This window comes from Anas platyrhynchos, chromosome 5, assembly GCF_047663525.1.
Source record: "Anas platyrhynchos isolate ZD024472 breed Pekin duck chromosome 5, IASCAAS_PekinDuck_T2T, whole genome shotgun sequence".
NCBI classification, from domain to species: domain Eukaryota; kingdom Metazoa; phylum Chordata; class Aves; order Anseriformes; family Anatidae; genus Anas; species Anas platyrhynchos.
The window spans coordinates 17,367,393-17,395,339 of record NC_092591.1 but is presented as its reverse complement, the minus strand read 5'-3'; the positions used below and the strand labels follow the sequence as shown (position 1 = coordinate 17,395,339).

The 27,947-nt window shown below is 41.2% G+C and overlaps 1 protein-coding gene across 5 annotated transcripts in view; it reads right to left on the bottom strand.

The window, feature by feature from the left end:
• Positions 1-27,743, bottom strand: part of TTC7B (tetratricopeptide repeat domain 7B) — a 132,577-nt gene extending 104,834 nt beyond the window's left edge. For 2 of the 5 annotated variants that reach the window (XM_038180033.2, XM_038180036.2), the window contains exons 1-3: positions 27,507-27,743; positions 8,788-8,942; positions 7,726-7,894 (exon numbers count right to left, since the gene is read on the bottom strand). In XM_038180033.2, the coding sequence (XP_038035961.1) occupies positions 7,726-7,894; positions 8,788-8,942; positions 27,507-27,627 (445 nt within the window). In that variant the 5' untranslated portion in view covers positions 27,628-27,743. The remainder of the gene's footprint in view (positions 1-7,725; positions 7,895-8,787; positions 8,943-27,506) is intronic. The other 3 variants (XM_038180034.2, XM_038180035.2, XM_027457848.3) reach the window with 2 other exon arrangements.
• Between the last annotated feature and the right edge of the window lie 204 nt (positions 27,744-27,947).

Below are 27,947 nucleotides of genomic sequence, written 5' to 3'. Positions count from 1 at the left end.
TTTTATTTTGGGAAGACACTTATCTCATACATATCTAGTCCAGATATCAAGCAAGATGACTCCTGAGGGAAAAAAAAGTGAGAAGCAGTGAAATGAATACAAGTCCATTCTAGTTAAGCTTGTGTGTTTTGCCAAGTAACTCTAAAATTGTTGTCAAAAGAGCAAAACAGCAACAAACAGTATTTGAACAAGAAAAAGGTATGCCTGGTATTTCAATTACATGATAGCTTGTGAAGGTTTTCTTTAAATCTTTTATAAAAATTATAAATTATCCATATTTTAGATTCAGAAAGCAAACAGCAGATAGTTTTATCACTTACTCCAAGTGATCTTCATGTCTGTATGCTCTCAAATCAGTGATCAAAGTTATGCCAAGCCTTTTTTTTTTTTTAAACAAGTACATTACAAGAGCAAACTAACTGCAGTATCACATACACATAACTACTACCCAAAAAAGAGGGTTCCTCATAAGAATGAGCAATAAACTAACAAGTTTTAAGTTCTCATGGATAAGATTTGCTTATTCTTTGCAGTTTTTTGTTTTGATTACATTGACTTTTCATTTTCATTCATTAAAAAAAAAAAAAAAGTAGACTTTCTGTTGGAAAACCAACTAACATCCCCATTTCATTTTACAAAGTAAAGCAAAAATTACTCAAAGGTCAAAAGGGAATCCACAGTAGATTTCAGATCTTTACCAAGTACTCAAACCACCCAGATTGCGACCGAAACCATTAAAAACATATATCTACACACCGCAAGCCTGAGAAAAGCCTGTCGCATCTGTCACATTTATGGCATTTTGTGTAACTGAGGATCTTAGAAGATGCCAGTCAGTACCTTGTCTTTATAAGTGCTTGTCAATTTTAGAGACCACAAGTACTAACTGTGGTTTATCTCCTGTCCTCAGTAGTCAATTCAAAGGACAGACAAAAACAAACAAAAAGTGAAAGGCTATTTTATACTTAAGTAAATAAACATGTTTTTGCAAAAGGGAAAAAGTTGCATGAATAGAAAGGGTCCCTGGTTTTGCTTCCTGTTTTCCTTCAACATGTAAAATCAAAGTCTGAGTATACATCCTTTATTCTTCCCTATAGGATATGCAAAGCAATAGTGGTAAGTGTTCCATACGCTGTACACAAATGAACAAAAGGCACCAACCTTTCATCTCTGCTTTTAAAGAAGCTTCGTACTTAGCTTACATATTTGGAACAAGCAATTATATAGATTATAGCACACACTTACTAGTAATTTTTGACAAAAAAAAAAATGGAACAGCTCTAGTTACAGCCATCAAGGAACTCCCACAGTTTATTGCTGAACTTAGAATGAGCACTGCTAATTTCACTGAAGTATAGGACTTATTTCTAGAAGTCCTCAGTCAAAGATTGTGCTTTGTGTGTAGAGAATTATTTTTTTTTTGAAAGAAAAGTATAAACTTTTTCCCTGTCAATTCTCTACTGGTATTTGTAAAGTATTAATTAATAAAAGGAGGAAGACTAAGAATAGGCATTAGGAAAATATATTTATATTAAAAGTACCTCTTACTGCAGATACATTGTCTTCATAGAATTACCTATTTCTTTACACAGTATAAGGAAACAAAAATATTTAATCTCTTTGGTTTTTCAAGTATGCTGGATTTCCCATCCCTCTCATGCCAAGACAAAGGAAAAAAAAAATCTCCAGCAACTGTTAGGATGCGGAATCTCCTTTAGAATCTACTTTCATACCCGAGTAGCTTCTCAGAAAAGGCATCAGAAAGGTATATCCTCTTCTCTCAGCAAACTTGAATTTAAAGAAGCTGCTCTGGCTAGCTAATTTTTCTACATATAGGGTACTTGCAGAGAATTAAATCCATTCTAGACAAAACTCAGAGCATTACAAGCACCACTTTCCAGAGCTGAAGTCAGTATTTCATCATCTATGCTCATACTGCAATATTACTTCATTAGTGTTTTTTTTCTAATATCAGAGTTACGCTATTTCTTCAAAGCATCTCTAAGTTCTTCAAATTTAAAAATGAAAATACACACACACACACATATATACACACACTCTGGTTTCTAATGGCAGGAACACTCATATCTTTTCTGCAGTGAATACGTAGCAGTTAATAAAACCAAAACAGTATTTGGGGATTTATTATAATATCATCTGAAACAATGTATCATAGCTGTAACAACATCTGCTGTGAAATGACTGGCCACACTTCTCCTCTAAATGTAACGGTTTTCAAATATTTGTATTTTCATAACAACACAGAATAGAAGAACCAAATTATTTTCATTCAGTGTTCAGAAGTGGAAGCTTAAAGCTCCGCTGAAGGAAGTAGGACAAAACCCTGACTTTTCTACCTCAACCCCTATTCAAGCAGGAGAGATACAGACTTGGGAAAACCAAGCTTTATCTGAAAAAAGTTTTAAGTAGCTATGGCACAAGCTTCCCAGCCACAGTCTGCAGAATGTTTGCTGGCAGGCTGCAACTCCTGCACAGCAATATGGGAGGAGGGAACTTAAGGAAGTTGAGTTCTTGACCCATTACCTAATGAGGCTAGAGATCTCTGACATAATGATTAAAACAGCTTTCATTTAGCATTCTTCCATGAAGGGCTGCTCGGTGTCTGCTGACACAGGCTAGCAATGCACGAGATCTCATTACAATCGGGTATGATTAAAGTTAAGTGCAGGATCTTTGCTAACTGCAAAGTAGCAATTCACATGCAGCTGACACTCTCACTGAACCTAATGAATATTTCCACGTTTCTGTAAATAGAACTAATTAATAGCCAATCATTTAACTTGGTAAATGTGACATTAAATTTGAATATGGGTCAGCAGCAGTAAAGGCCATCTCACCTTACTCAACATGCATCATCTAAATATAAACACAGCTATTTGAACAGGCAATATGAGACACAGAATGGCCTGCAGCAACAGGGTTACAATCCTGTAATGTCGCAGTCTAACTTACATATGTCATCTCTCACGTACTTAACAAGAACGTAACCCTAATGCAACACAGCTATCTTGTCAGATACCTGCGGTAGTCTACTAATCTATGACAAGACAGTAAATATGAACACCATTTCTTAACTGAAATCAAAAGTTTACAGCATTGCAGACTGTAAGGACTTATAAATTGCAATGTTCATCTCTAAGCATATGTGGAAAGATTTGCTGATTTGTAATGCCAAGTATTAATTACACATCCATTTTTCAATCATATCTTGACTTACGCAGCATCACAATCATGTTAACTTAGATTTTGCTAACCTTATTTCCCAGTTAAATATATACTTGTAATTTGAGTGTCGCTGCGAAGTTGCACCTCCCCAAATTAACACCTCAGTATCCCACCGTGTATCTCATCTCTGCTTCCATAAGCAAACAAAAATTGCTTAGAAACACAGAAGATACTGCCACGCGTGGTATTTGAATAATGCCTCTGCGCGCTTTCCAGTATATTACCTCATTCATATACTGCTGAAAACTTGCACAAACTTAATTGTCCTGTTCCCAGAGAGCATATCCTTAAGAGAATATTAGCTTCAGTCATTATTAAAATGGATTCTAAATATACACTACCATGTGATAACAGTGCCATACACATTTTTTTCTTATTTGTCTTTGAAGAGAAGAAGGTACAGAAAGTTGGAGCTAGGTATACAAGCCTAACTTGAAAAAGGAAAAAGACTCAGACATATACAATCTTTAGTTACTTCTTTATGGATTCATAACTTGTCTTATTACAATTCTTCCTAAGTTAAGATTTTCCTCAGTCTCAAAATTGAGAATTGGGCAATTAAATTGATCTAGTGAAGAACTTCAGCAGATGATACTAAAGAGACAAAATTAACCTCTTATAAGAGGTTTGGAACTCTTTTCAATTTGCAAGCCATTTGAAAATTACCCCCTTGCTGTCTTGTTCAAAACTGTGTTTTTGAAATTTAATACTGCAGCTATTCCAACACAACACCTTCTATATACACAGAATAGAATTGCTCAGAAGCACAGCATCAAAATTAGCTTAAAAAAATCACAATAGTTTAAGGGTGTAAGATCAGAAAAGTATGCCTATCAACAAAGTTAACCACATAAAAGAAGACTGTCTTTCACTACTCCTCCATTTTTAACTTGTGAATTTCATGAAATGGTGAAGAAAGGCAGAAAAATACCAGAGCTGTACTCCATTCAGGAGTACTACTGTGTGGTAGCTACCTCCACCCCACCTCTGGGTGAGAGATATCCGAGCAGTACTGAATCCTGACCTATGATAATCAAGTTTCTGAAGTTCTGCCTCATGTGTATTCACTTGGCTAGTCTACTCTGTGCTGTTTTAATGGACACAGTAGCAGATAACTTTTCATCAGGCCACTCTTCCATCATCTTTTACCCAAGACAACGCGTTAGACATCAGAGCAGACAGCTGCATTTGCTGCCAGAAGCCAGAAAAAAGTCTCTTTTCCCCCCTCTCACCAAACTACCAGCCCATTAGCTTTCTGGTCTTTATGAGACACAGCAGTTCTGTATCTCGTAAGTTCTCAGATACAGGTTCACATAACTAACAAACAAAAAACAACAAACAGCTTGGTGGATAATGCATTCAGACACACTTATTCTGGAGAAATTGAAGTGTCAGTAAGAATTTTCCTCTTCTGATTTTTTTTTCTTTGCCACATCTTATTTTTTAACAATAAAAAATGTATACATGCGTATGTTTATGTAAACATGTTATGTTTATGTATGCCCCCATATATTTGTATGCATACATACATAAACACATACACAAATACATGCACACACTCCAGAGTTCAGCAAGTGTTTAAGGACCTCACTTCCTCTCCAATTTTCCAATTCCATTTCCTCTCCCCACAATTGCCACTACTGCTTTTCCTCTTCTCCTTCTTACTAGCCATTAGTAGATAGAGCTCCAACAAAGCTTAGCCTGAACCTGACCTTGGGCTCTTTTTGCACCTCATTTCATTCGTACACACATGCTGAATCTCCCTTTGCTGTGAAGGACAGAAAAATGTACTTTCTATGTTTTGCAAGGGTAAGAGTGCACAGGCACAAAGCAGGCCATTTCTGAGGGCTTGCAGTAGTCTTAATTGTCTAGGCATAACGTGTTCAATTAAGTACCTTGAAACAATTGCAGAAGAATAAACAACATTTCAATTCAAGCATCCTACTTAATCCTTCACCTCTGTTACAGAATGTAAAATTCAGAGTAAAAAGGGAAGCATTTGTGGCAGTCCTACCTTAAGTGAGGAAAAAAATGTAGCAATTAAAAAAAAATAAAAGTAACAATAAAAAGTAGAGCAATTAAAAACTTCCATTAGTTTTTTTCTGCCTTACAGCTTTGTCAGGCAAGCATATCAGTGCCTGACCACTACAAAACAGGATACCAATATCCTGATGACTACAAATGCAGTGGAACTGGGTTTGCCCAAAAGTGGATTGAAATTAGGGAACTGAAGCGGGTATTTTTACAGCCTCTGCATGTTGCCATGCTGAGCAGGGCAGCCAGGCTGATGCACGCACACAGGCATTTCTTGGGAACATGGTGATCTATTCATGACTGCCAAAGAAATAAAAGCTAAATACTTAGGAAACTTCAGATATTCAGATTATCCTTTAAACCACAAGTAGAAATACAAGTCACAGCAAAGGACAAAATCTATTTAAAAATAACTTGTACTTAGTTGGTAGTAACTACAAGTCTCCAATCACCTCTGAAGAAGCCCTTCACACTGAAAAGTTTTATAAACCGCTCTTAAAAGTGGAAAATAGAAATTCTGAGGAAGGGAGTGAAGGGGAGGGAAGGAGAAGGGGGAAGAAGGGGAGAGTTAACTGTACTACTGCATATTAATGTTCGCTATTTAGCTGTCAGTTACTCTAAATGTTTCTAAACTTTGAATATTGAATTTAAGACCACTCTGAGACTTCAGACTTACTCTAGAACACACAGGAGATGACAAACTTACAACCCTGGGAAGAAGGGATATTAAATTCCATTAATTACCCATTCAAAAATAAAACATTGTAGAAAAAAAAAAAAAAAAAAAAAAAAAAAAAAAAAGGCAAAACCATGCAATTCTGGAAATGAGCAGAGCAAAAGGAAAAAAGCAGTAGTCAGCTAGTCTGCCCATGTAAGCTGAAATCCAGTCACCCAGTAAAAGTGACCAAAGCAGTGAAGTCTGATCAAGATTAGATCAGGTGTGATACAACAGATTTCAGTGTTTAAGTAGAAAACCTGAAATCAGAAGCAACAATTAAAAGCACATCTAGGCTGCAGACGTGCCTTTTCTCCCTTTCTTTTTTTAAAAGCCGAATCTACAAGATATTCCAGGGTAGAGAAGAAATTAAGGCAAGACATGTATTTACTATTTTCTAATCAATTAATTTCATATCAAGTAAACTGAATAATACCAATCCTTTCCGCAAAATTGGTGTCTTTATATTTCAGCTGCTCTATATTCTTAGGAGGCCAAATAAAACAGAGCCAGAAGAGTTGAGCTCTGAGAAAATATTCAATTAACTTATTGGGATTCCTTGGAGATAAGCAAATCTATGCACTTACAGTTGATCAAGACCAAGACTACATTTTCATAGGAAGAAAGTGACAAATTCAACAGCCATCTTCACAGATGGGTGAAAGGGAAAGCTGAATGGAAGGTTATTGACAAAAAAACAGCAACAACAAAAAAACTCACAACCCACACACAGACGGCACATGAGAGACCTGAGCAAGTTTATGACACACATAAAAACTCCCCACATCCTTCCCTTTCCATTTTCAGTGGAAACAGTTACCCTCTTCAAAGACCAGGAACAATCTTTGAACAGTTATCAGTGAATGCTATTGAAGTCTCTCCTAAATTGTGTTTGCTAACTTTGACTCTTCTCTTGCAGTAACAAACAGTATGTATGCATGTCAAACCCAAATTTAAACACAGCAGACCAAAGCAAACATAGTCAGACAGGAAATTCTCATAAACCTATGGCATACAAACTGCCACTTTCCTCAAAACGTTAACCCAGCTCACAGCCCATGAACAAGTTTTCTAAACTGAGGTGGTACTGCCACCTTAAGACACCAGGCCAGCATTACAATTTTCACAATCCTGTATTAATCAAAAAACATTTTCTGAAATTTAAAAAAGATACATATTCTGTGAAGAAGATTTCTAAAAATTAAACTGCAAAAGAAAAACATTGCTTTAAGTCCTTTTCATTTATCATGATTACTTTACTCGATTAAGTAACAATTTAGGTTTATTCTAGTTTAACATAACCTAGGCTATGCATCTTAACATTCAGTACGTAGCATTGTGAATCAACGTTCTTCAATTTTGTCCACAGCAACTGAAGAACTGCACTACTTTTGTAACACAACTTTCAGGAACAGTGCCAATACTTCTAGTATCTTGCCAAAGTTATTGGACATTCAGATACTGAAGGACTTTTAAACACACATAAAAATTTGACTGGGTAACAGCAGGGTTAAAATGGAAATTCTAACAGAGGTAAGAGCCTTGTCAACCTAGCACAAGCTCTGGTTATTTTAAAGGAAATAAGCCATCTTCTTACTCATCTGCACATGTGGCACTGTATCACCGTGTTGACTATATGTATGCCAACAGTTTCTTTCACTTTGGACAAAATGTTGATTCACTTTTTAAAACTATTTCTAACATTATTATACGGGAAAGTGCAATCTTACCTTTAGTAGAATATGCTTCAGCAATCATCCGTAACCTATATGGCGGCACAGCAGCTAGCTGCAAATCATCAACTCCAACTCTGGCATATGTATTCAGAGCTTCTTTGTAATCACCTTCCACATAGTTTAGCTTGGCCATAATCAAGTTAGCTTCTTGTAAGAATTCTGGCTAGAAGGAAGAGGAATAAGAAAGGTTTTGTTCCTCAGGAAAAAAAAAAATAATAATAATCTATCAAACCTGACAATTGTTCGGCATGTTTTCTGCATATACTAACTGTGGAAGCCCACAGTAGATACCTTGTGAGAGAGCAACTAATCACCAAAATTCTATCATGTTATATTTGGGAAGCTTTGGGGTAGGGGGTGAAGCCACATAATCATTCTCCAGCAAGCTATTGAACAGCATCATCAGTCATTTTTCATGTTCGTATGTTTGTTTACGCATGCACCAATAATACCTCTCAAGCAGCAGACAGCTTTGCCAGGTAACAAAACTATTTAAAGACAGCCTATCATTACAACCCCTCCAATGATTTTTTCTTAACACCATAAGTATAGTTCAAAATAACAGTGTCAAATCTTAAGATTGTATTCCACAGCCTATATATTTAAGGTGCACAATTTCAAAGCATCAGGGTAGGGGAAACACTCTTCTCAAGGATAAACCTTACTTTTTGTCCCCAAACATAACTTCAGAAGTCTTTCCTGCATACTTATGAGTCCATTACAGAAATTTGTCAAGTATTTTGTGGTTTTATAACCACATATTTCTACCTGATGTACTCCAAAGAATAATTTATTTATATATAGCAAAGACTTCACTTAAGCATTTCATAAGTTGGTGACAATTTTCTTGTTCTTGTAATGAAAGAAGATTTGAGAAATTTATCTGAACAAAAATCCATGAAGAAACAAAAAGACATGAAATAGCATAGCACTGATGATGTTCTGGGACTAACAATAAATCCACACACAAGAACTTTCCACATTCTTCTCCACAATTAGCAGCACGCTGCTGTCCATTTCACATTTTCTAATTCTTGCTCAGACTGACTGACTTACCTTTAGGTTTCCTCTATCAAGTGCTGCTGTGAGATGTTTCCTGACTTCAGTCAGCTTTGGCCTAGGGCCCCGTGGACTGCTGTTCTGTTTAAGAGCATTTTCCTTCAGAAATTGTTCTAGTTTGGACTCTCCGAGGAGAAGTTCTGCCATGTCATCTGTAAATAAAAACATACACATGAAACATAGAAATCAGTTTATTTCACTAATGTTTTGGTGTAGACACCACTGCCTCCACTGAAAATTTTCAGATCTAAATTTTAAAAACAAACTAAACTAAACAAACACACAGCCAATTACTCGGGTTTAACATGTCACATGGGTTCTTCATTTTACTTCTCAATTTATCTTTTATATGCATATCATTGTAGAATTAAGTCTGTTACATTCTAGACTGTAACAAATTACAGTAGTAAACTATCTTCTTCCCTTCTACCTTAAAAAGCAACATTTGATTCAAAAGCCTCATGGACTCTGCAGCATTTTGAATGTATGAAAACACGCTTGTGTTCTCAAATGCATCCACACATGTTTAACTGTTTAAAGAATACTGCAGAAGATAAAGATCTCAGTTTTCAGATGAAGACAAGACAAGTCACAGATGCAGCCTGGTTACCAGCCAGCTTAGTTTTCAGGCTTTCAGAACATGGTTGTCAGATTCCTCACTCAAGTTTGTGGTAATAATTTAATTCCTCTACCCACTAAACATACTTTTGCTGGTCACCTCATCTTTAGGTCAGATGATACCAAGTAACTTTAGGTGCCACACTTCTACCTGTACTCTACTCTTTTAGGAGCATCTTTATGCCTCTTTGTGCATTTTGTTTTGCTTAAATTGTGAGCCTTCTGTATAATTTATCTTAGTGATAACAATGCACTCTGGATACAGCTTTGATGTAAGCTAGCCAAAAATGTTGGTCCCTTGAAAGATAAAGGAAGGAAAAATAAATTATTTCCCTAGCGCACCATTGCTTTGGAGACATTCTAAAAAGCATTGACACTCAACATCTTTCAAATATGTATTAAACGCATACAATTCCCAGTCTAAACCAAAATATTACTACTGCTCAATAATATACCTACAGCATAACAATAAAACTTTATTTACCACTAATTGCCAACTAAAAGCTTCTATTTACCTATTCAATGCTCATATAGCAATAGCTATTTAGCTGCAAATGGGAGTTTGACATGCATCAGCAAGTCCAGCATAAAATTGCCACATTCGTTAACCAAGAATTTGATCAGTTTACAAAGCCTGACTGAAAAAAAATTCATTTTAAACATCTGATGTACCTAAGTGTACAGTTTAACAACAAAAAAGTCAAATTTAAGTTCTGACAAATGTGAAGACTGAGCAGCTTACACTATACAGCATTGAAGGTTAACTAATCTCCTTGCACACTGGAAATTTAATGTTTCTGAACAGAACTAAAATGAGAAAAGTTCTACAGTAAATAATAATTGTTTTGGTAAAAGCACAAGAAATCCACTGTTAGCTGTGTTAGCAGCAAATTAAAGACGACTTCAGTATTTGGTCTGTCAGGACGGAGCACATTTATGATTTAATATGGCTTGTAAAGTCTTTCCTGTGCTTAGAAAAAAAGGAAGAAGAAAAAACCTTTACCACAGAATGAGTTTTATTCAAACATTACCATCAGAGTACATCAGAAAGCAGGGAATGAGACGCTCACTGCTCTCAGCACAAGCACCTGGAGGGACCAGGCCCAGGCCTTGAAACCCCATGTCCATGGCCCCCCGCCACCAGGCCTGCCTCAACACCTGCTGCGCTCTGCTCTCTGGGGAAGAGCAAGAAGGACAGCTAGAAACTTCCCTTTACCACAGCAGATCATAGTCCTGGACCACACCACGCTCATCCACAATTTGCACAATTGCTATGTTTAATTTCACAGGCAACCAAGACTGCTAACACTGGAAGTTTCTTTTTGAAATCCCCTGAGGAAATGAGAGTAGAGAGGGACACAGTTTGTTCCCATAAATTCACAATGTTATCAGCATATTTCCAGGAATATTTAAAGCAACTTACAATAATTTTGTTTTTCTTTCATTGAAGTCTTTTCAGCAAGAATGAAAAATAAAAGATAAGTCAATGTACTAAGTGGGGAAAAAAAAAAGATATGGGGAACACACTTCCGCAGCAGCGCAGGCGACTCAGGGCCACAGCCAGTTAGTTTTGAGTATTTCCATGGACTGGGATTACACAACCCCTCCAGACAACCTGCTCCAACATTTGACTGTACTCACTGTGGAAAATATTAACTTGCTATCCATTCCACATTTCCCTTGTTGCAGGTTTTTGGCCCTTGCTTCTGGTGCTTTTGCTGTACTTTTCTGAGAAGAGACCACCCCTGTTGTCAAGGTGGGATGAGAGATGACAGCAGTAGTATCCCCTCTTACCCTTCTCTTTTTAAGATTTAGCAAATACAGCTCTCAGCTGGTTCTCCAAGGACACGTGCTCCATTCCCCTTATCTTGGTGGCCCTCCACGTGGCTCACTCTACTATACCAACGTCTTCCTCATTCTGGGGAACCCAAAACTAGGTGCAGTATTCCAGATGCTGTCTCACAAGTGACTAACAATAGGGGACACTAATTTCCCTCAAACTGGTAACTACACTCCGTTAATGTGGCACAGAGTACAGTCGACCTTCATTGCCACAAGGGTTTGCTGCCAAATTGTACTCTCATTGTTGTCCACCATGACCTCCAGATCCTTTTCTGCAAAGCTGCTTTTTAGACAGCTGACCCCAGGATATCCTGCAACAAACAGTCGTTCTTTCTCAAGTACATGACCACAGTATTTGCCTTTGCTGAACTACAGGAGTTTTCACAGAATCATGGAATGGTTTCTCCAGCCTGTTGATATCCCTCAAAATGGTAGCCTTACACTCCCCCCCAGTTTTCTATCACCCACAAAATTACCTAGGGTGCATTCTCAATGTCTAGGTTGCCAAGAACAATAATAAACATCATTGACTGCAGTATCCACCCCTGAAAGACCCCACTTATAATGGTCCACAAATTTCTTTCATTAGTAGTATTATCTTTATTTATAAAAACAAAAACCCCACCTCTGACCACAAGCCTCTGAGCAAAGCCAGTTTTACACTTACCTCCTAGTCCACCTGTCTTTTCAATGTAGCTACAAGAACACTATGGGGAACCAAGTCTCAAGTCTTGCTGAAGTTAAAGCCAACAATACTCACTGGTCTTCCCTTTATCCATAGTCAGTCACCTCCAATCAAAAGGTTAGATATCCCCTGACAAACCTACATCAGTCTGTCCCAGTCACCTTCCTATCCTTCCAACCAGTTTCCTGGATATACTTCCTAATCTTCCCAGGGCCTGCAGTTAGACTGACCAACCCACACTCCCTGGATCCTCCTTCTTGACCTTCTTGAAAACAGCCATATTTGCTTTTTTGTAGTCACTAGGAATGCCCTTTGATCACCAAGATCTCAAAAATGACAGAATATCCTTGCAATGACGTTGGTCATCTCCTTCAGCAGCACTCCGACACAACCTGTCCTGGCACCATGGCTTTGAGGATGCCCACTTTGCCTAACACAGTCTTCCACTGTTATGGTGTAACGCTTCACTCCACAAGACCCTGACACTGCTGAGGAACCTGAGAGGTGTGAGTGTGGGCCCTGCCAGTACATTCAGCAGCAAAGAGGTACTGAGGACATCATCTTTGTCTTTTGTCAGTTGGTCTTCAAACCCCACACAGCAGCAAAATCTCATTCTTCTTTATGCTGCCACTATACCCATAAGTTGCCCTTCATGTCTCTTACCAATATCAGCCTCAGCTGAGCTTTGCTTTTCTCTTTCAAACCCATTCATGTGCAAGCAATATCTCTACATTTCTGCCAGTCCAGCAAATCACACGACACACCATGTCTCCAATCGCAGTAAGATCACTACTTTGCAACTGCACACAGGTTTCCAATTCCTCCACTACCTACAAAGTAATAATGACTAACACCTTAAGGATGCCACCAGCATGGAGTAGTTTTCCATCAGTATCAACAAATCTTCTGCAAGCACTGATACAATATACTGAAATGCATAAATCAACGGACAGTTATCACTGCAATAAAGCAAATTTTCCAAGGGAAGCAAGATACTAAAATAAATTTTGACTTATTTTTTAAAGAAACACACAGCACCTACTTTGTTGCAGTTTATTTTCTGCATGTTCCTGCTTTTTCTTCAGAGAGAAATCTTAGTCCAATTGATAAATACCACCCGCTTGCTTGCATAACTTCACTTTCAAACTGCAAACTAAACAAGGTATTAAACAGACCAAATCTAAACCTGACATTTCCTATGAAAACCCATTTGCTACAGTCTTACTCTGAATTCCACATTATAATAATGCAAGGGCTATGCTAAGGTAAACAAAAAATAAAGCCAGATATTATGATCAACATTACACTGCTCAAAGACAGCTTTTGCATACCACGCCACAGGACTGCACTTTCTCCAGCTGTTCCACCACTCTGGAAATCAAAGCACGTTAATTGCATGCACAGAAAAGAGCTGTTTTTACATTGCAATGCAATTCAGGTTAGACTTCAGTGTAAGAAATGTAATGTGCTAATCTAATGAAAGGATCTCAGAGATCAGAGGCCCACTCCAAACCTAAAAAACTGTTCTCAAGAACAGGATACAATTATTTGCCTTGCAAAAAATTGGTCACTGAGGAACCCTTTAGCACAGGCATTTTATTAATAATATTCAGAACACTCTGGTGTGTTCTGAGTATACAATTTCTGTTTATAAGCCTCTTAACACTTTAAAAAGGCAAGGAAAAAAAATGAGAGCAGCCCTTGAAAATAATTCTTGAGGTCAGCACAATAATGACCTACTTGGGAGAAGAACAACAAAGATGAATTTTGCAAATTATATTTTAAAGCTAAGTAGTAGCTTAAAAGTGGATAATAATATGTCAAACTGTTTAAGCATTAAAGGATGATATTTAAGCAGATACTTCCCCCCTGATCTGTATCCATCAAAGTATTTAATTTAACAAGCAAGATTCCTCTTTTGCTTTTATTCAGTTCAGCACTCCACTGAGCAAATTTTCCTTCCAGAGAATGTTGAGGGAACACAAATGCCAAACATAGTAAGGCATCCAAATGACACTTTGAAAACAGTGCTTTGGTTCAGAATCTGAAATACCTTCCAGGATGCTTGCAATGAAAAGAGCAAGGTCTACCATTGACATTCTTCAACACTTCAAATAGTAGAATTTCTAACATGCCAAAGAAAGTATCACACATGCTTTCCCTCTCACGTGCATTCCTTTTAGTAGGTCTCAAAAGTCCTGGCCCACACTCCTGGAACATGCATTTCTTTCAATTAAATGCAGCAGTTTCTTTGTGGAGAGACAGGTTAAACAAACAGACAAACAAACAAACAAAAAAAAACCACACACATGAAGAATGTGTACCAGCTGCAAGAGATGTTTTGTTTATACAAACTGCAAAATTGGCATGGAAGCATGTGAAACAACTAGTCTGAGAGGTTGCAGTGGATTAGTGGACATCCTGAAGAAGGAGTTACACACTAAGGAAAAAGAATACAAACCTTGTACTGTTACATGTGAAAATGCATTCCCTGAGGCATGAGGATTCTTAAAACTAAGTGCTGAAAACATCCCTGTTACTACAGGAGAAAGTTGTCACCTTGCCTGTAACCAAAGAACAGCACCAGCACATGCAGTAGTGGAACGTAGCCATAATCCCCTCCAAAATCTGGTTGCTCAACAGCTGACAGCAAGAAGCGCTGCAGACAGAAGGACCAGCTCCTGAAGCTCCAGTTCTTACCCACTGCTGGGACACAGTAGAACAAGGCAGACCAAGACAGATTTAGCACTCCACAGAAAGTTTTTAAGGTTATTCCTCTTACATACACAGCAGAATTTCTCACACTATGGAAAGTAAAAGGAAAGGAACAAGAAGAGGACAGATGGGCCTATGCAAAACTCACTAAGTTGAACAAGGCCAAGTGCAAGGTGCTTCACCTGGGTCAGCCCAAACATGAGCACAGGCTGAGTGATGAGTGGATTGAGAGCAGCCCTGCAGAGAAGGATGTGAATTGGTATTGGTGAATGAGAAGCTCAATGTGAGTCAGCAACATGTGCTTGCAATGCAGAAAGTCAGCCATATCCTGGGCTGCATCGAAAGCAGTGTGGCCAGCAGGGTGAGGATGGTGATAGCCCCCCTCTGCTCTGCTCTTATGAAACCCCACCTGGAGCCTGTGTTCAGTTCTGGGGCCCCCAGCACAAGAAAGACAGGGACCTGTTGGAGTGAGTCCAGAGGAGGGCCATAAGGATGATCAAGGGCCTAGAGCACCTCTCCTATGAAGACAGGCTAAGAGAATTGGGGTTGTTCAGTCTTGAGAAGAGAAGGCTCCAAGGAGACCTTACTGCAGCCCTCCAGTACCTAGAGTGGACCTAAAGTTTGCCCAGAGAAGCTGTAGGTGCCCCATCCCTGGAGGTGCTCAAGGCCAGGCTGGATGGGGCTTTGGGCAGCCTGGTCTGGTGGGAGGTGTCCCTGTTGTCTCTAAAGGAAGGACACAAGCAAGATTAAGGCCTTATATTCATGTTGGTGCCTACTCAGAAACTATCCTGACACCTGAAGATGAGAATCAAAGTAGCCTAGAGCACCCAGATATTTTGTTCCCATCACTGGCACAAAGGAAACTACCAACTCATGCACTACCTAGCAATAGTCGCAGCGCAGCAACATGCATTACACATACTTTCCTTCAGAGGAGAGGTGGGAGAGGAGAAAACAACAGCTGCAACTTATACATAGATCTGTTTAAGCATCAAACCAGAAGCTATTATTCCAGGTCATCTGCGTGTGGCACAACGTGCCTCTTCCCTGCAGCACTGCCATATACCATGAGATAGTACCGCAGGAGAAGCAGTAACTGTCAGACCGCCTTTCCTCACTGTCCTGGTTTCAGCACTCCAGTCCTGCAGCCTCTGATGACTAACACTGGAAGACCACTGGTCGCAGAACACGAGCCATAAAAGTTACTGCAGAGAAGGATTTTCTTTTTTATCGCATTACTCATCTGCTAAGTCGGTGAGTCAGGGCCAGAAATTGGCAATAAGGTTTTAAATCAAATTATGACTGAAGGAGTGCTCTATTAACAAAGCGTTGGCTTGAGGCTTGCCAGCCATCCTGTGAAAGTCAGATTGTTACAAGCATGACGGAGGTTGAGAGTTCCAATTACACGGACATTTCTAAAAGAAAACATTTATGAACCCATAGGTCTGGCAGGGAGATTTTGATCAGTATTATCTATTCCTTAAGAAATTCTGTAATAATGTAAGTAACGTCTGAGAAAAAAAAAAATGTTTTTCTTTCTTTTAGCACACGTGATCTAGATTACATTGTTCTCTAAGACACTTTATTAGGAATTAAACTGTGTAAACAGCATACTTTGCATACCTTGAAGCCTAGCTTCAGTCCATCTAAATAGCTGTTTCAAAAATAAAACCTGTTGGTAAACAATTTCAGTACCATGAAAATCACTTTGCCACTTTCAGAAAACTGAGATACTTACGGATCACTATAAAATTCCTGATGAAATGGATATTCATCAATTCTTCTGCTGAAGAGCCCATCAGCACTAATTACAGAGTAGAGCTAGCTCTATATCACAATTGCATAACAGAACCATTTCCTAGCTGGGGAAGGACAGGCTAGCTTGCCCATCTGTTTCTACAAATCACAGCATCACTGATACTGCCCACTTGACTAATATGAAATTCTCTGCCTGTAGTTATAGAATCATGGAACATCCAAAGTTGGAAAGAACCCACAAGGATCACTGGGTCCAAATCCTGGCTCCACACAGGACCACCCAAAAATCAGACCATCTGTCTGAGAGTATTGTCCAAATGCTTCTTGATCTTCAACAGGCTGGGTGCTCTGACTGCTGCCCTGGGGAGCCTGTCCAAAGACAAGTTTCTAATCAGAGGCTGAGCACCTTGGTAATGCAAGTCAAACTCATAGATGCTTTAGGTAAAATAACCATTTCTGTTAGCACAGGAAGCAAAAGCAAAATAAAGAAGATGTTTCTACACAGGCCTGCTGTTTTCTTTCAGCTTAGCCGCACTCATAGTGTCTTGAGAAGAACCTTGTGCAGGCATAGCTACCCCTCTGTGCAATACGTATCAGCCCTGACCATCCTGAAAATAAGAGTAAAGGCTGGCCTAAAGACAGGAGAAACCAAACAAGAAGTAACAAAAACACACAGTAACATGTCTTTGTAAAACAGTGTCTAAAAACAGCATCACGACAGCTGCTCTGCAACTTGGTTTTTAACATCTACTTTTTGAAGCAACATTGTTACCATACCATTGGGATCCAAAGTAGTTACAGAAAAACGGAGAATTACAAAAAATTGAATTATCCACTAAATTATATGCTAAAATATAAAATACTTTCTGATGAACGTTACCATAATCTCAAGGCATTTGCTGAAGAACACAGGAGTTGTTAGCAGTCTGTTTAGGAGAAATACCTATTTCTAATCAATTTCCTTTTTAAAAGTAGGCTTAAGCACAAAAAGGAGAAAAAGTAAAGAATGACTACACTTCACACAGCTCAAAAATACAAACATTTAATCTTAAAGGAATACAGAACAGGGGCTGTTTCTCTTGCCTGCAGAATCCTTCTCCAACAGGTGATTTTAAAATTTCATTTAATCCCAGAGTACACCACGATAAAGCCATAGTGAATGATTAAGTGTTCAGAATAAAACTAATGAATCTGTTACCTGTTGTTCTGCTGAGTAGCTGATAGCTGCTTTATTAAAGTGTTACTTCTCCTGTGGTGGTTCAAGTCTTGGATAAAAATCAAAGCAAAAATAAAAAATGTTATCTAGGCTACAAGTACTGTTTGCACATTTTCTAAAATGTTCTTAATACTCATGCAGAAAATGTAAAATAGTTTTAAAGGGTACAATAATTATTTGCTTCAGTTGCTTTTAATAGCACGATGAAATACTGGGATGGTGCAATGCAAGAGTGCCTCTTACAGTTGTTAACACCTCTCTGGCAACAGCCATCAGAAACCCAGCTCCTGGTATCAAGGCTCCATGCACAAGATGTTCCTCTGCAATTAAACATCGCTGTTGTTCTGCTGCGGTACACCAGCAAGAGTGTCCGTGATCCTGTGCTAACAAAAATAGTTGCATCTTACTCAGCCTTTACAGCTCAGCATCTCAAGCCAGAAAGAGTATGTGGGGGGTTGGGGGGGGGGGAAGTTTCCTTTCTTATATGCCAAATGGTCACATTTTAAAATAACTATTTTTAGTGCTTTTTCTTTTTCTCTCTCTCTCTTCTGAATTACACAGCTGCAAGAAAAATGTGCACAATTAGGATAAAATCTCCTCCCACGAAGATTTCAGCAAAGAGGCTCAACCTCAGACTCAAGCCCCAAGGATGTGAATTTGAATAGGAAGTGCTTAGGAAGAGGAAACACAGAGCAAACTAGCTACAGAATCTGAGGTGAGCAGCCACACAAGCTCTAATCTTTCCTTGTGAGTAAACAGATAAAGCTAGAAGCGTACTGAATCATTTCACACACTCTCCACCAAAATCTTCAGTGTCTCAGGTAACATATTTCAGAGTGCTTAAAATGCATAATTGTCTGGATGCATTTAACCAAGGGGATACTGTTACCATCGCTGAAAATGAAGACACTGCAGGAGGTGAGACCAATTCCATCAAGTGTGGAGTTGTCAGAACAGAAAGAAGCTACCGCTGCATCACCTGGGCTGCACTGGATTCCAGACAGAAAGAAAAAATCCTCATGTCTGGATGCAGGGCTACTCAGAAATGACAAAGGAAAAAAAGTGGGGGGGAATGGGAGCGTGGGAAGTAGGGGAGAAAGGAGCTAAGGGGGGAGGAGGGGTGTGTGTATGGAAAATGAGATGTATGAGATTTCAAGGCCCAGCTCATCATCTCTGCTGTGGTGCTTCAAGTCTTCTCCAGAGGGAAACCAGCCTGGGGAGGAAAAAGTAAAACTTTTCTTCTTCTCTCTAAAGGTACTACTAAAGGCTCAGAGAACTTGCAGAACTGCACATTGCATTATTTGGAGAGTGTTTTTCCTCAGGCTTCTGAGAACACATTACACTGTGGTTATGCCTAAATCTAAAAAACTGAGGAATTTATACCCAGAAGAGGAGTGCATCAATAAGGATCCCAAAGAGGTCAATTGCTCTATATGTTACCCAGACAAACAGTTTCAGAGCAAAGTTTCTGTAAAAGCAGATGAAGAAGATGACAAAAATCTCTCATTTCATCCAAAAGTGCATTTATTAAGACAACCACTTTGAAATGGAGCTTTCTTCCAAGCAGAAGGATCTGGATATCCTGGATCACCGAATCCCAGGTGGCTGAGGGGCCTCTGGAGATCTCCTCATGCCCCTGCCCAGCTCCGAGTAGGACCAGCTCGAGCAGGCTGCCCAGGATCCCGTCCGGTCGGCTTGCTTGGGACAGCAGGAGCTGGGCCAGATACAGGGCACAGACCAACCGCTACTACCCACACAGAGCCTGCAGGCTGATCCAGACCACACACACGTAGAACCAGAAGCAGAATGCACACTGTCAGCTGTCCAAAGAAACTCAATGCTACTGATTAGCACCTTTAATTATCCGCAGTCTTTCACTCCTCTGCCTCTTTTAAGTACAGAGAGCGTGGCTCCATTTTCCTGTGCAGCTCTGTAGTATCTAGGCAATTTTCCTGTCTGACATCCAAAGCCTGAAGGAAAATATTATAGATTCCTAGACTATTTATGCATATGCTCAAAGATTAACCAAATTTACTCCCACGGTAACACTATGACAAAAAATTGCTTTATGAGGGCACATATTAAGAACTGAAAACTCCAACAATCATTTCAAACTAGATTATTTGCATGTTTGTTTGTTCTTTTCAATTCCAACTCCCAGATTTTTGTGAAATATTAAGATCATCACAACAGTAAATAACCAGATCAGGACAGCCACAACATATCATCTACATTATTGATAAATGTCAAATGCTGAAATTAAACTTGGCTGATTCACTCAACTGCAATATGAAGCCAAGAAATAAGAATTTAGGTCGTATCTGAGACTGGGAAGCAAGAAGTGTGGCAAGTGGGATGATCACCATTACCTCTGAGCGTTTAACTGGGAATGGCAAGTGTTTGTCCATATTTGCAAATTTTCTTCTAAAAGCTGAGAGTTCTAGTAACCACACTGAGGGAGAATGAGAAAAAATAGTTTATTTCCCATATTTCCCATTTACATTTTGTTTATGTTACAAAGAAAACAAAAGAGTGGCTTCGAGAATGGGAAAAGCACATGCCATGGTAGATAGGAATTCTTTTCAGTCTTGCTTCTTGTTTGTCTCTCAAAGGACAAGCCAGTCCTGTTGCTACCAAGAAAAAACCCTAGAGAATATTTAAACAGAAGGCAAAAGGAAACCATGTAATAGGACAGTGACTCTTGTCCCCACTCTACATGAAACATTCAGGACTTACTTTCATTATCAAAGACAACCCCTAAGTATCTGTTAGGGTCAAGTCCTGATGCTCTCCCCCTTTCCAGACAATGCAAGCACATGTTCCAAAGTCCTTTCTCTGCTTTACCACCTTTCACCTGTTACACAGCAGAAACATGAGCTGTAGGGCAGCTGTATCAAAACTGGGGGGTTTTGTTTAATTGTTATTAATTTGCCTTTTCTACAGAATACTAATATAGGCCATAAACTTAGTAAAAATTGAGGACTTAAGGTAAACAGTTTTCTTCCTGCTACAATATTACAGATTTTAGAGATTTCAGGCAGTGGTCAAGATAGTTAAAACAGAATGGATTATTTGATGGCACCCTTCTGGCCTTAGGATTTATTACTCTGTCTCCAGAGGTTGGTCTATTCTGTGAACTGAATGAACCAAGATCCTGTAGAAAAAGGAAAAAAAAACAGCATACACTATAGCGATGTAGAAAAATTAAATATATATATATATATAATTAATTTAACTACATTAAAACAAATCAATACTTTCATGTATTGCCTTCTCTTGAAGTATAGGACAGATTATAGTGAAGGGTTTCTGTTTACACATGTATGCTTGAGTGGAATCTGTGGCATCACATCAGTGGGGTGACAACCTGAGGAATCCGATGCAGTGTTTCCTGAAGCAAAAAAGTACCTGGTAACATCTCTGATCAGAGCAGCTTATTAGTAAGTGCCACCGTGCCTTCTGTCATAGGTGTGCAGACAGAGAAACACTGAGATTCAGCTCTACCTTCAAAGCAGAGCAGAGCCCAAATGCTCTCTCATGATTACATGTCTTGCTGCCAACAGATGTTGCACCACTAGCCAAACACCCTCCCTCCCTCCAACTTACAGACAGCCTGCCACCTTGCTTTTTATGAAGTTGTTGTCTCCAGTCACTCCTGATCAGACCACCAATTAAATTACATTCAGTGGGGACAAAACTGCAGAGAAAGTAACCATCAAATCTGAAAATCTGGTTATTTACAAGTCGGATGGGGGAGGTGGGGGAATGGCCCAGACCTGGTGTGGTTAAGGACCTTCTGGCCCCTTCTCTATCACCATCCAAATAAAATTCAAACAGAAGTGGTATCGACGACCATAAGCTCATGCTATTAAACTAATTTTCCTATAGAAAAGTTAATGACGAACTTCAACCCTGAGTTAACTTAAAAAAACCTACAGCAGCTACACAACTGACAAGTAGCAGCACATATATAAATGGATAGCTCAGGCTACAATTTCTTCTCATGACTTAAACAAAGCAACAGAATGGGCCCAACCCATCATTAAGAGCTGTAACTATTTTGGAAACTGCACGTCTGACAATGCAATATATGGAAGATTCCTCAGAAATTCATCCAAGCAGCTCCAGGCTCCAAGTCCCCAGCAGAGCTTAGCGGACTCCCTTGGACCACTCGCGTTTCCACACAACGGGAGGCTTCTGCTGGCAAAGCCTCCGAGAAGGAAGAGGTCCCTGCCCCTTTGCCCTCTTCTGCCTGCTATTCACTTTCCACCCACTGCGGCTCTCCACAGACCCCTCCAGGAGGCGAAGGGGCTCAGAAAGCCAGCAGAAACCAACCCATACGGAGGAGCAGCGGGTTTTCTGCTGGCCCGGCACAAACAGTGCCGCCTCTGGTGTGCTTCAGCTCCAGGGAGAGGCCACGAACACATGAGTGGAGAAACGGCATGCAGAAGGAGCAGCTTGACAGAAGTAGGAAGAAAGAACGAACTCCTCCACACAACAGCAGCAAGGTGTTAGACCAGCTGGGCTGCTTGTGAAATCCGACTGACTACGCCAGCATTTTCTCTCTGCATGACAAGCCGGTCGGAACACAAGCAGCACACCGACATCGTCAGCGCGCTGTTGTAACACCCCTGGCTGTCTGAAGAAACAAAGTGACAGTCAGAAATAAAGCAAGGCATTTAAATACTGCCACCATCTTTGCTCTTCATTCAGAGAAAAGCGTGTCCTTAGTACATTTGTTCTGTAAAAACAACAGCATATGCAAGAAGAAAGGCAAGAAAGAACGCAAAGGAGGAGACAGCACGGTGTTTTGTGGGAATGCAGAAGGCATGTCACACCTCCGTCTGCAAACTTTGCTGGTAGAGATCCAGGCCTCTTCATCAAGCTTTGCCTATAAAATCTGCTTTGCAAACTGCATATATATAAAACAACAACCAAATTTGATAAACACCTAAGTAGGGCATGAGTCCTAAGAGGTTTAGAAATCCCTGGTTTACTGCGAGGATAAGCTTTAAACATACATCTGAGGTCTTGTATTTCACAAGAGAGCAAAACACATGAAAACCGGTAAGACGTTTCTATTTTTACTTCCCACTTATATCCAGACAAAGAAGCACCAGAGAAAGTGACCAAAAAAAAAAAAAGCAAAATACTTTCTGATCCTTTGGTTTTAGTAATCCCGCTCCTAACTTCTCTCTGCTCCCTTATTCTGCAAGGCTGCAAGATACAAAGGTATAATCAGAAACTACAGAAACAAGCTGTTAGAGGGGAAGGCAGCCAGAGAAAAGATAACAAAAAAAAAAACAAAACCAAAGGAAATGTGGTAGTAATGGCAGTAAGAAATTCAATGAGTAAGAAAGCAAGCAAGACTAGCGTTAGCAGGCTGGTGTACTCCCACCAGCAAACCTGCTCCCTGCAGGTAATGTTGTGTTTCATGCAATGTCACAACGCTCTCGGCAGTGCACACATCAGCGAACTTGTGGGGCGTGCATCCTCTCCCCCCAGTAATGCAGTATTTCACACCAGCTACGGTTTCTGCAGAACTACATCATTCTACCTGACGAGCTATAAAAATCTGCCTCCTCAGTGCCTTTCCAGACAGAGCCATAGATCTCACTGAACTTGAGCAAGGTCACGTTCGGAGCGTAGCAGCAATGAATGGCCGGAAATACCCACAGAAATTCACAGATCCTTTATTTTATCCATTCACCTCGCTGCTGAACTGATCTGTAGTTTCCTCACTGTGTCTCCAAAGGAAGGAAAGAAAATATTTGCATGCTGATGTTCAGAGGACACCCTGAGCAGTTACAGCCTTCGGGCAGAAGTCCATTGCAGTCACCTCCTTCAAGATGCTGCTGTTTCATCATAAATTCATGGCTGACTTAAAAGCAGCTTTGAAATGCAGTTGCTAACTTCTAAAACTACTGCTTGAACACCACAAAATTCCAGGCACCCTTGATAACCCCAGTTCCCAAAACCACGATGGTTGTAACATTTTCACTGAAAATACTACAGAGGTTTTAACCCCACCACCAAAAAAAATAAATAAATAAAAATGACCATAAATACAATAAAATACACAAGTCACCTGTAAGACCAACATGTTATGGTGAACTTACAGAAAAACAATCATCACAGGTATTTCATAAGTCTTATTGTTCAATATTTGAGAATAGCAACATTACATATCTATTAAAAATATAAAAAGTTTCGTTGTTGTTGTTGTTTTTTAATCTCTTAAAGCACTCTGCATTTCCTGCATACAACTGAGTTTTTGAAGCAGACCAAATTTACCAAGACAAAGCTGTACATGTTTCTCCTATATATTAAGGCCTTTATTAAAATCAGGTCCATTCAGGCTGCCCTAAAATAGAAAATAATCCTTTAACTGATGCTTCCCAATTTGGGGCACATTTTAAAATACATTCTGATTAATTGTAGGTATCTAACATTTACTATTTTACCTTCTCCAGTAACCTGTGAACAAGTAAGTTTGGACTTGGCCCTTTTGCTAACTTTCAAGACAGTTCTCCACCACCAAGCTGCTTATTTGCAACATTGGTTCAGTTCATTGAATTTTACCTAAAGTTTGTTTGGATCACTTTCTTAGAAGGACTTTTTCTCAGTTACTCAAACTACTGGGGAACACACAGAGTTTCACTAAAGAAAACTGCTTTCAGATTTTATTTTTAGTAACTTGGGGTTTGTCTCAGTTCTGTTTAATAAGTTACAATCAGGATGTGGACTCTGGGGACAGGCACCTGTCTTACAACCAAGCAGAGTACAGAGTAGCCAAATACCACATCTCCATGAACCTCAGAGTAGCACGATGATTTCCATGCTACAATTTCTGTAAATCCTGCTGTGCCGGGTATATGAGGCAAGGTGCTGGCAGCAGAGGGACCGCAGGGGTGGCTACTGTGGGAAGAGGCCAGACACAGCCAGTTCCCACAGAGTCACAGCAGGACAAGGCTGAGCCCATCAGCCAAGCCAGCAGCACCTCTGGGAAAACGTACTTAGGAAGGGCAAAATAAGAACAGAGAGACTATAGAACAGGAAGAGTGAGAACCTGCAGAGGGAACACCAGGAGGGGTGCTCTAGGTGCTAGAGCAGATCTCCTTGCTGCCCAGGGAGGTCCCACACCAGAGCAGGTGGACATGCCCTGAAGGACCTGCAGGCCATGCAGAGCTCAGGCCAGAGCACATTTTTTGCCTGAAAGACTTCAGCCTGTAGGGAGCCTGTGCCAAAGTAAAAGAAAAGTGTGAGAAGGAAAAGCAGGGAGAAACTGACTGCGACCCCTCTGCACCCACACCACGCAAGGAGGGGCTCAGGTGAAGGAGTGAAGTTGAACCTGTGAAAGGGGGGACCAAGTGTTGTTTGGATGTTGTTTAGCTTTTCACTATCTAACTCTATTTTAACCGGCAATCATTTAACTTTCCCCAAATCAGGTCTGTTTTGCCTGTAACAGAAGCCAGTAAGCGATTTCCCCATCTCTATCCATTGACCCTATTTCCTGCCCCACTAGGGAAGGGGAGAGATGGATAGGCAGGGTGGGCATCTGCTGCTGGCCAGGGCTAACTCACCACACCCGCACATGACAGCTCTGACCGACCTTTTACGGGAGTGCTGATGAAGCAAGAGCTCAAACAGAGATTTGTGTAACATGGCGTGAACCTTATTACTGCTGCTGAGTCCCGGTTCTGAAGGAGAGAAACATAATACAAACTGGATAAACGCCTAACAATTCTGAGCTGAAAGACCTTTCTTTCATCTATTTATCCTTTTGTAAAGACAATGCAAGTCACAGAGCAGACACTTTCCATGATCCAAATTGTGACTGTTACTTATAGAGTACCAAAGGCAGTGACCGATCCATTAATATTTCTCCTCCCTGTTTATCTGAAAGCTCAGTAAGTTTACAAGCCTTTCAAACACAATCCAGATACAGAAATTAGTTCCAGTAAGTGCCATTTTTGTATATCCAAAATCCTACGTAAACTGTCATTTATATTTGAACCACTGTCAGGTTTTAAGCAAACCCCTAATTCTAGGAGGGAGTAAACAGGAGCCATCAGCAGAACAAAACAGAACAAACAATACGATAATCAAGCCTACTCAAAATGTTCCAGCGTTCAAGAGTCAGAGCCAATCCCACACAACAATATATGGACAGAATGAATATCCTCTCCCCTCTTTTTTCTTTCCTTACACTTTTAAATCATTCCTCCACTGCTCCTAAATTGTTCTATGTTTAGCCAAAAAGCAAATCTTCTGTTATCATTCCCTAGCCAATTTGTAAAAGCAAACATTGCTGCAGAAGGAGGCAGTGAGGTTCCAAATACCTTTTCTTAAATTAGCTGCTTCAGATCAACTAACAGGGCTATGCAGCAAAACATCTTTCAGTCTGTGTGCCTTCACGGGTAGAACAGAGGCCCTGCCTCTTTGTCGTCTGGCTAGCTGATAACCTTAGCCTTCAACCTATTGGTCACACCGGCACCTAGACCACAAACTTGTGGTTTTAGATACTCTCAACAGCCCGGGCTTGTATTTCATTAGATACAGGTCTCTCTCTGCCTTCCTCTGCTACAAACGGAGATTCACTACCACTTCACTTACTGTTGATGTCCTTCTCATTTAGCTAGAGCTTGGAAGCCTGGGATATTGATGCAATCCTTTCTATGCTACCATAAAGAGATGAAATCCACATTCAACACTTATCCATGTTTTAAAGATCAGAAAATGCTCTAATAATAATGTGTACTCTGACTGGTACAGAATCTAGAAGGCACAACAATGGTAAAGTCACTGATGTGTAAAGTTACACAGACCTCATCAACTTCTCTGATGTGCTTCAGCTAGGTAAAGAGTTCCGTGGTCAGAGAAACTGAAGTCAAGATATCAATAATATCTGAAATACCTCAACAGATGCTAATTCAGAGATCATCATTCTTCTCAGTCAGACAGCCAAAAGCCATTCATCTCTGCCTGAACCGACCTCTAGTCCATAGTCTACACCTCAATAAAGCACGTCCTTAAAACAAACTAACACCTTTCACCTTTTCACTTCTGTCTATTTTTAACTGCTATAATACCAGTGTGTTTCAGGATCATTACCCAGCTGTTTTAAAGGCCAACACACCTAAGTCTATCTACTCCTGATCCATCTATCCTTAAATTCCCTGTCTCCTCCCTGCTTTGATTCTGGCTTTTGCTCTTCTGGTTGTGTTTCTGCAGGCCTGAGCCACGCACTTGTCTTCTCCACCTAAACACGCCAAGCCTTCGCAGCATGCTCCCGGTGCCACCGGCCTCACGCCTCAGCCTCCCTATTAACTTCTCACCCCTGAGGTCACCCCAAGCCCCGTCTCCCCAGATCTATTTCTCCCCAAAAACACCCCCGGGTGCAGCTCACGCCGAGGAGGGAGCTCAGACCCCGTCCCCTCGGCGTTCCCCAGGGGCAGAGCCAAGCCAGGGAGCCCTGCGCTGGGCGCCCCCAGCCCAGCCTCCGCTCCCACCTCCCTCAGCTACGCGCTGAAAAGTTCGTGAGGCGAGAAACAAAGGTCGGGGCGCCCCGCTCCGCTCCTCGCTACCGACGGGGAACGAGGCGAGGCAGCGCTGCCTCATCCCGCAGAGCAGGGAGCCTCGGCACAGAGGGCTCAGCACGGACCCTCCGGCACAGAGCAACGCAGGACCCGGAGCAGGAGGGCTGCAGGAGGGCTGCAGGAGGGCTGCAGGAGGGCTCCGCACGGCTCCGGGCGCCCCCCGCGCCCCCCGGTCCCCCCCCGCTGCCGGGGCCGGGCCCCCCCCGGCACAGCCCCGGCGGCACCTGCCCGGGAGCCCCGGCGGCCGCCCCTCGGCCTCGGCCCGCCCGGCCCCGCCGCGCACCGTTAGCGATGAGCTTGGCCGAGAGCTGCTTGACGAGCTCGGGGATCCGCTCCCACTGGCACTCGGAGCGGCACCGCTCGATCTCCGTCTCCAGCCGCGAGCCCGCCTTCTTGGTGGCCATGGCCGGCCCGATGGGCCCCGCCGGGGGAAGGGGCCGGGGCTGCGGGAGCGGGCGGGAAGGAGGGGACGGAGGAGGACGAGGAGGAGGAGGAGGAGGGGGCGGGGACAGGACGGCGGCACCGGGCGCCTGTGCGCCGGGAGCGGCGGAACTGGCGGCGGCGGCTCGCGGCCGGGAGCGGCGCCCCCTGGCGGGCAGCGGCGGGAGCGCGGCCACCACAGGCCCCGCCGCCGCCACCGGGCTGAGGCGGCCGCCGGGTCGGGCAGAGCCGGGCCGTGCAGCCCTGACAGCCCCCGGGACCGAGCTGAGGCCCCGCGGCTCGT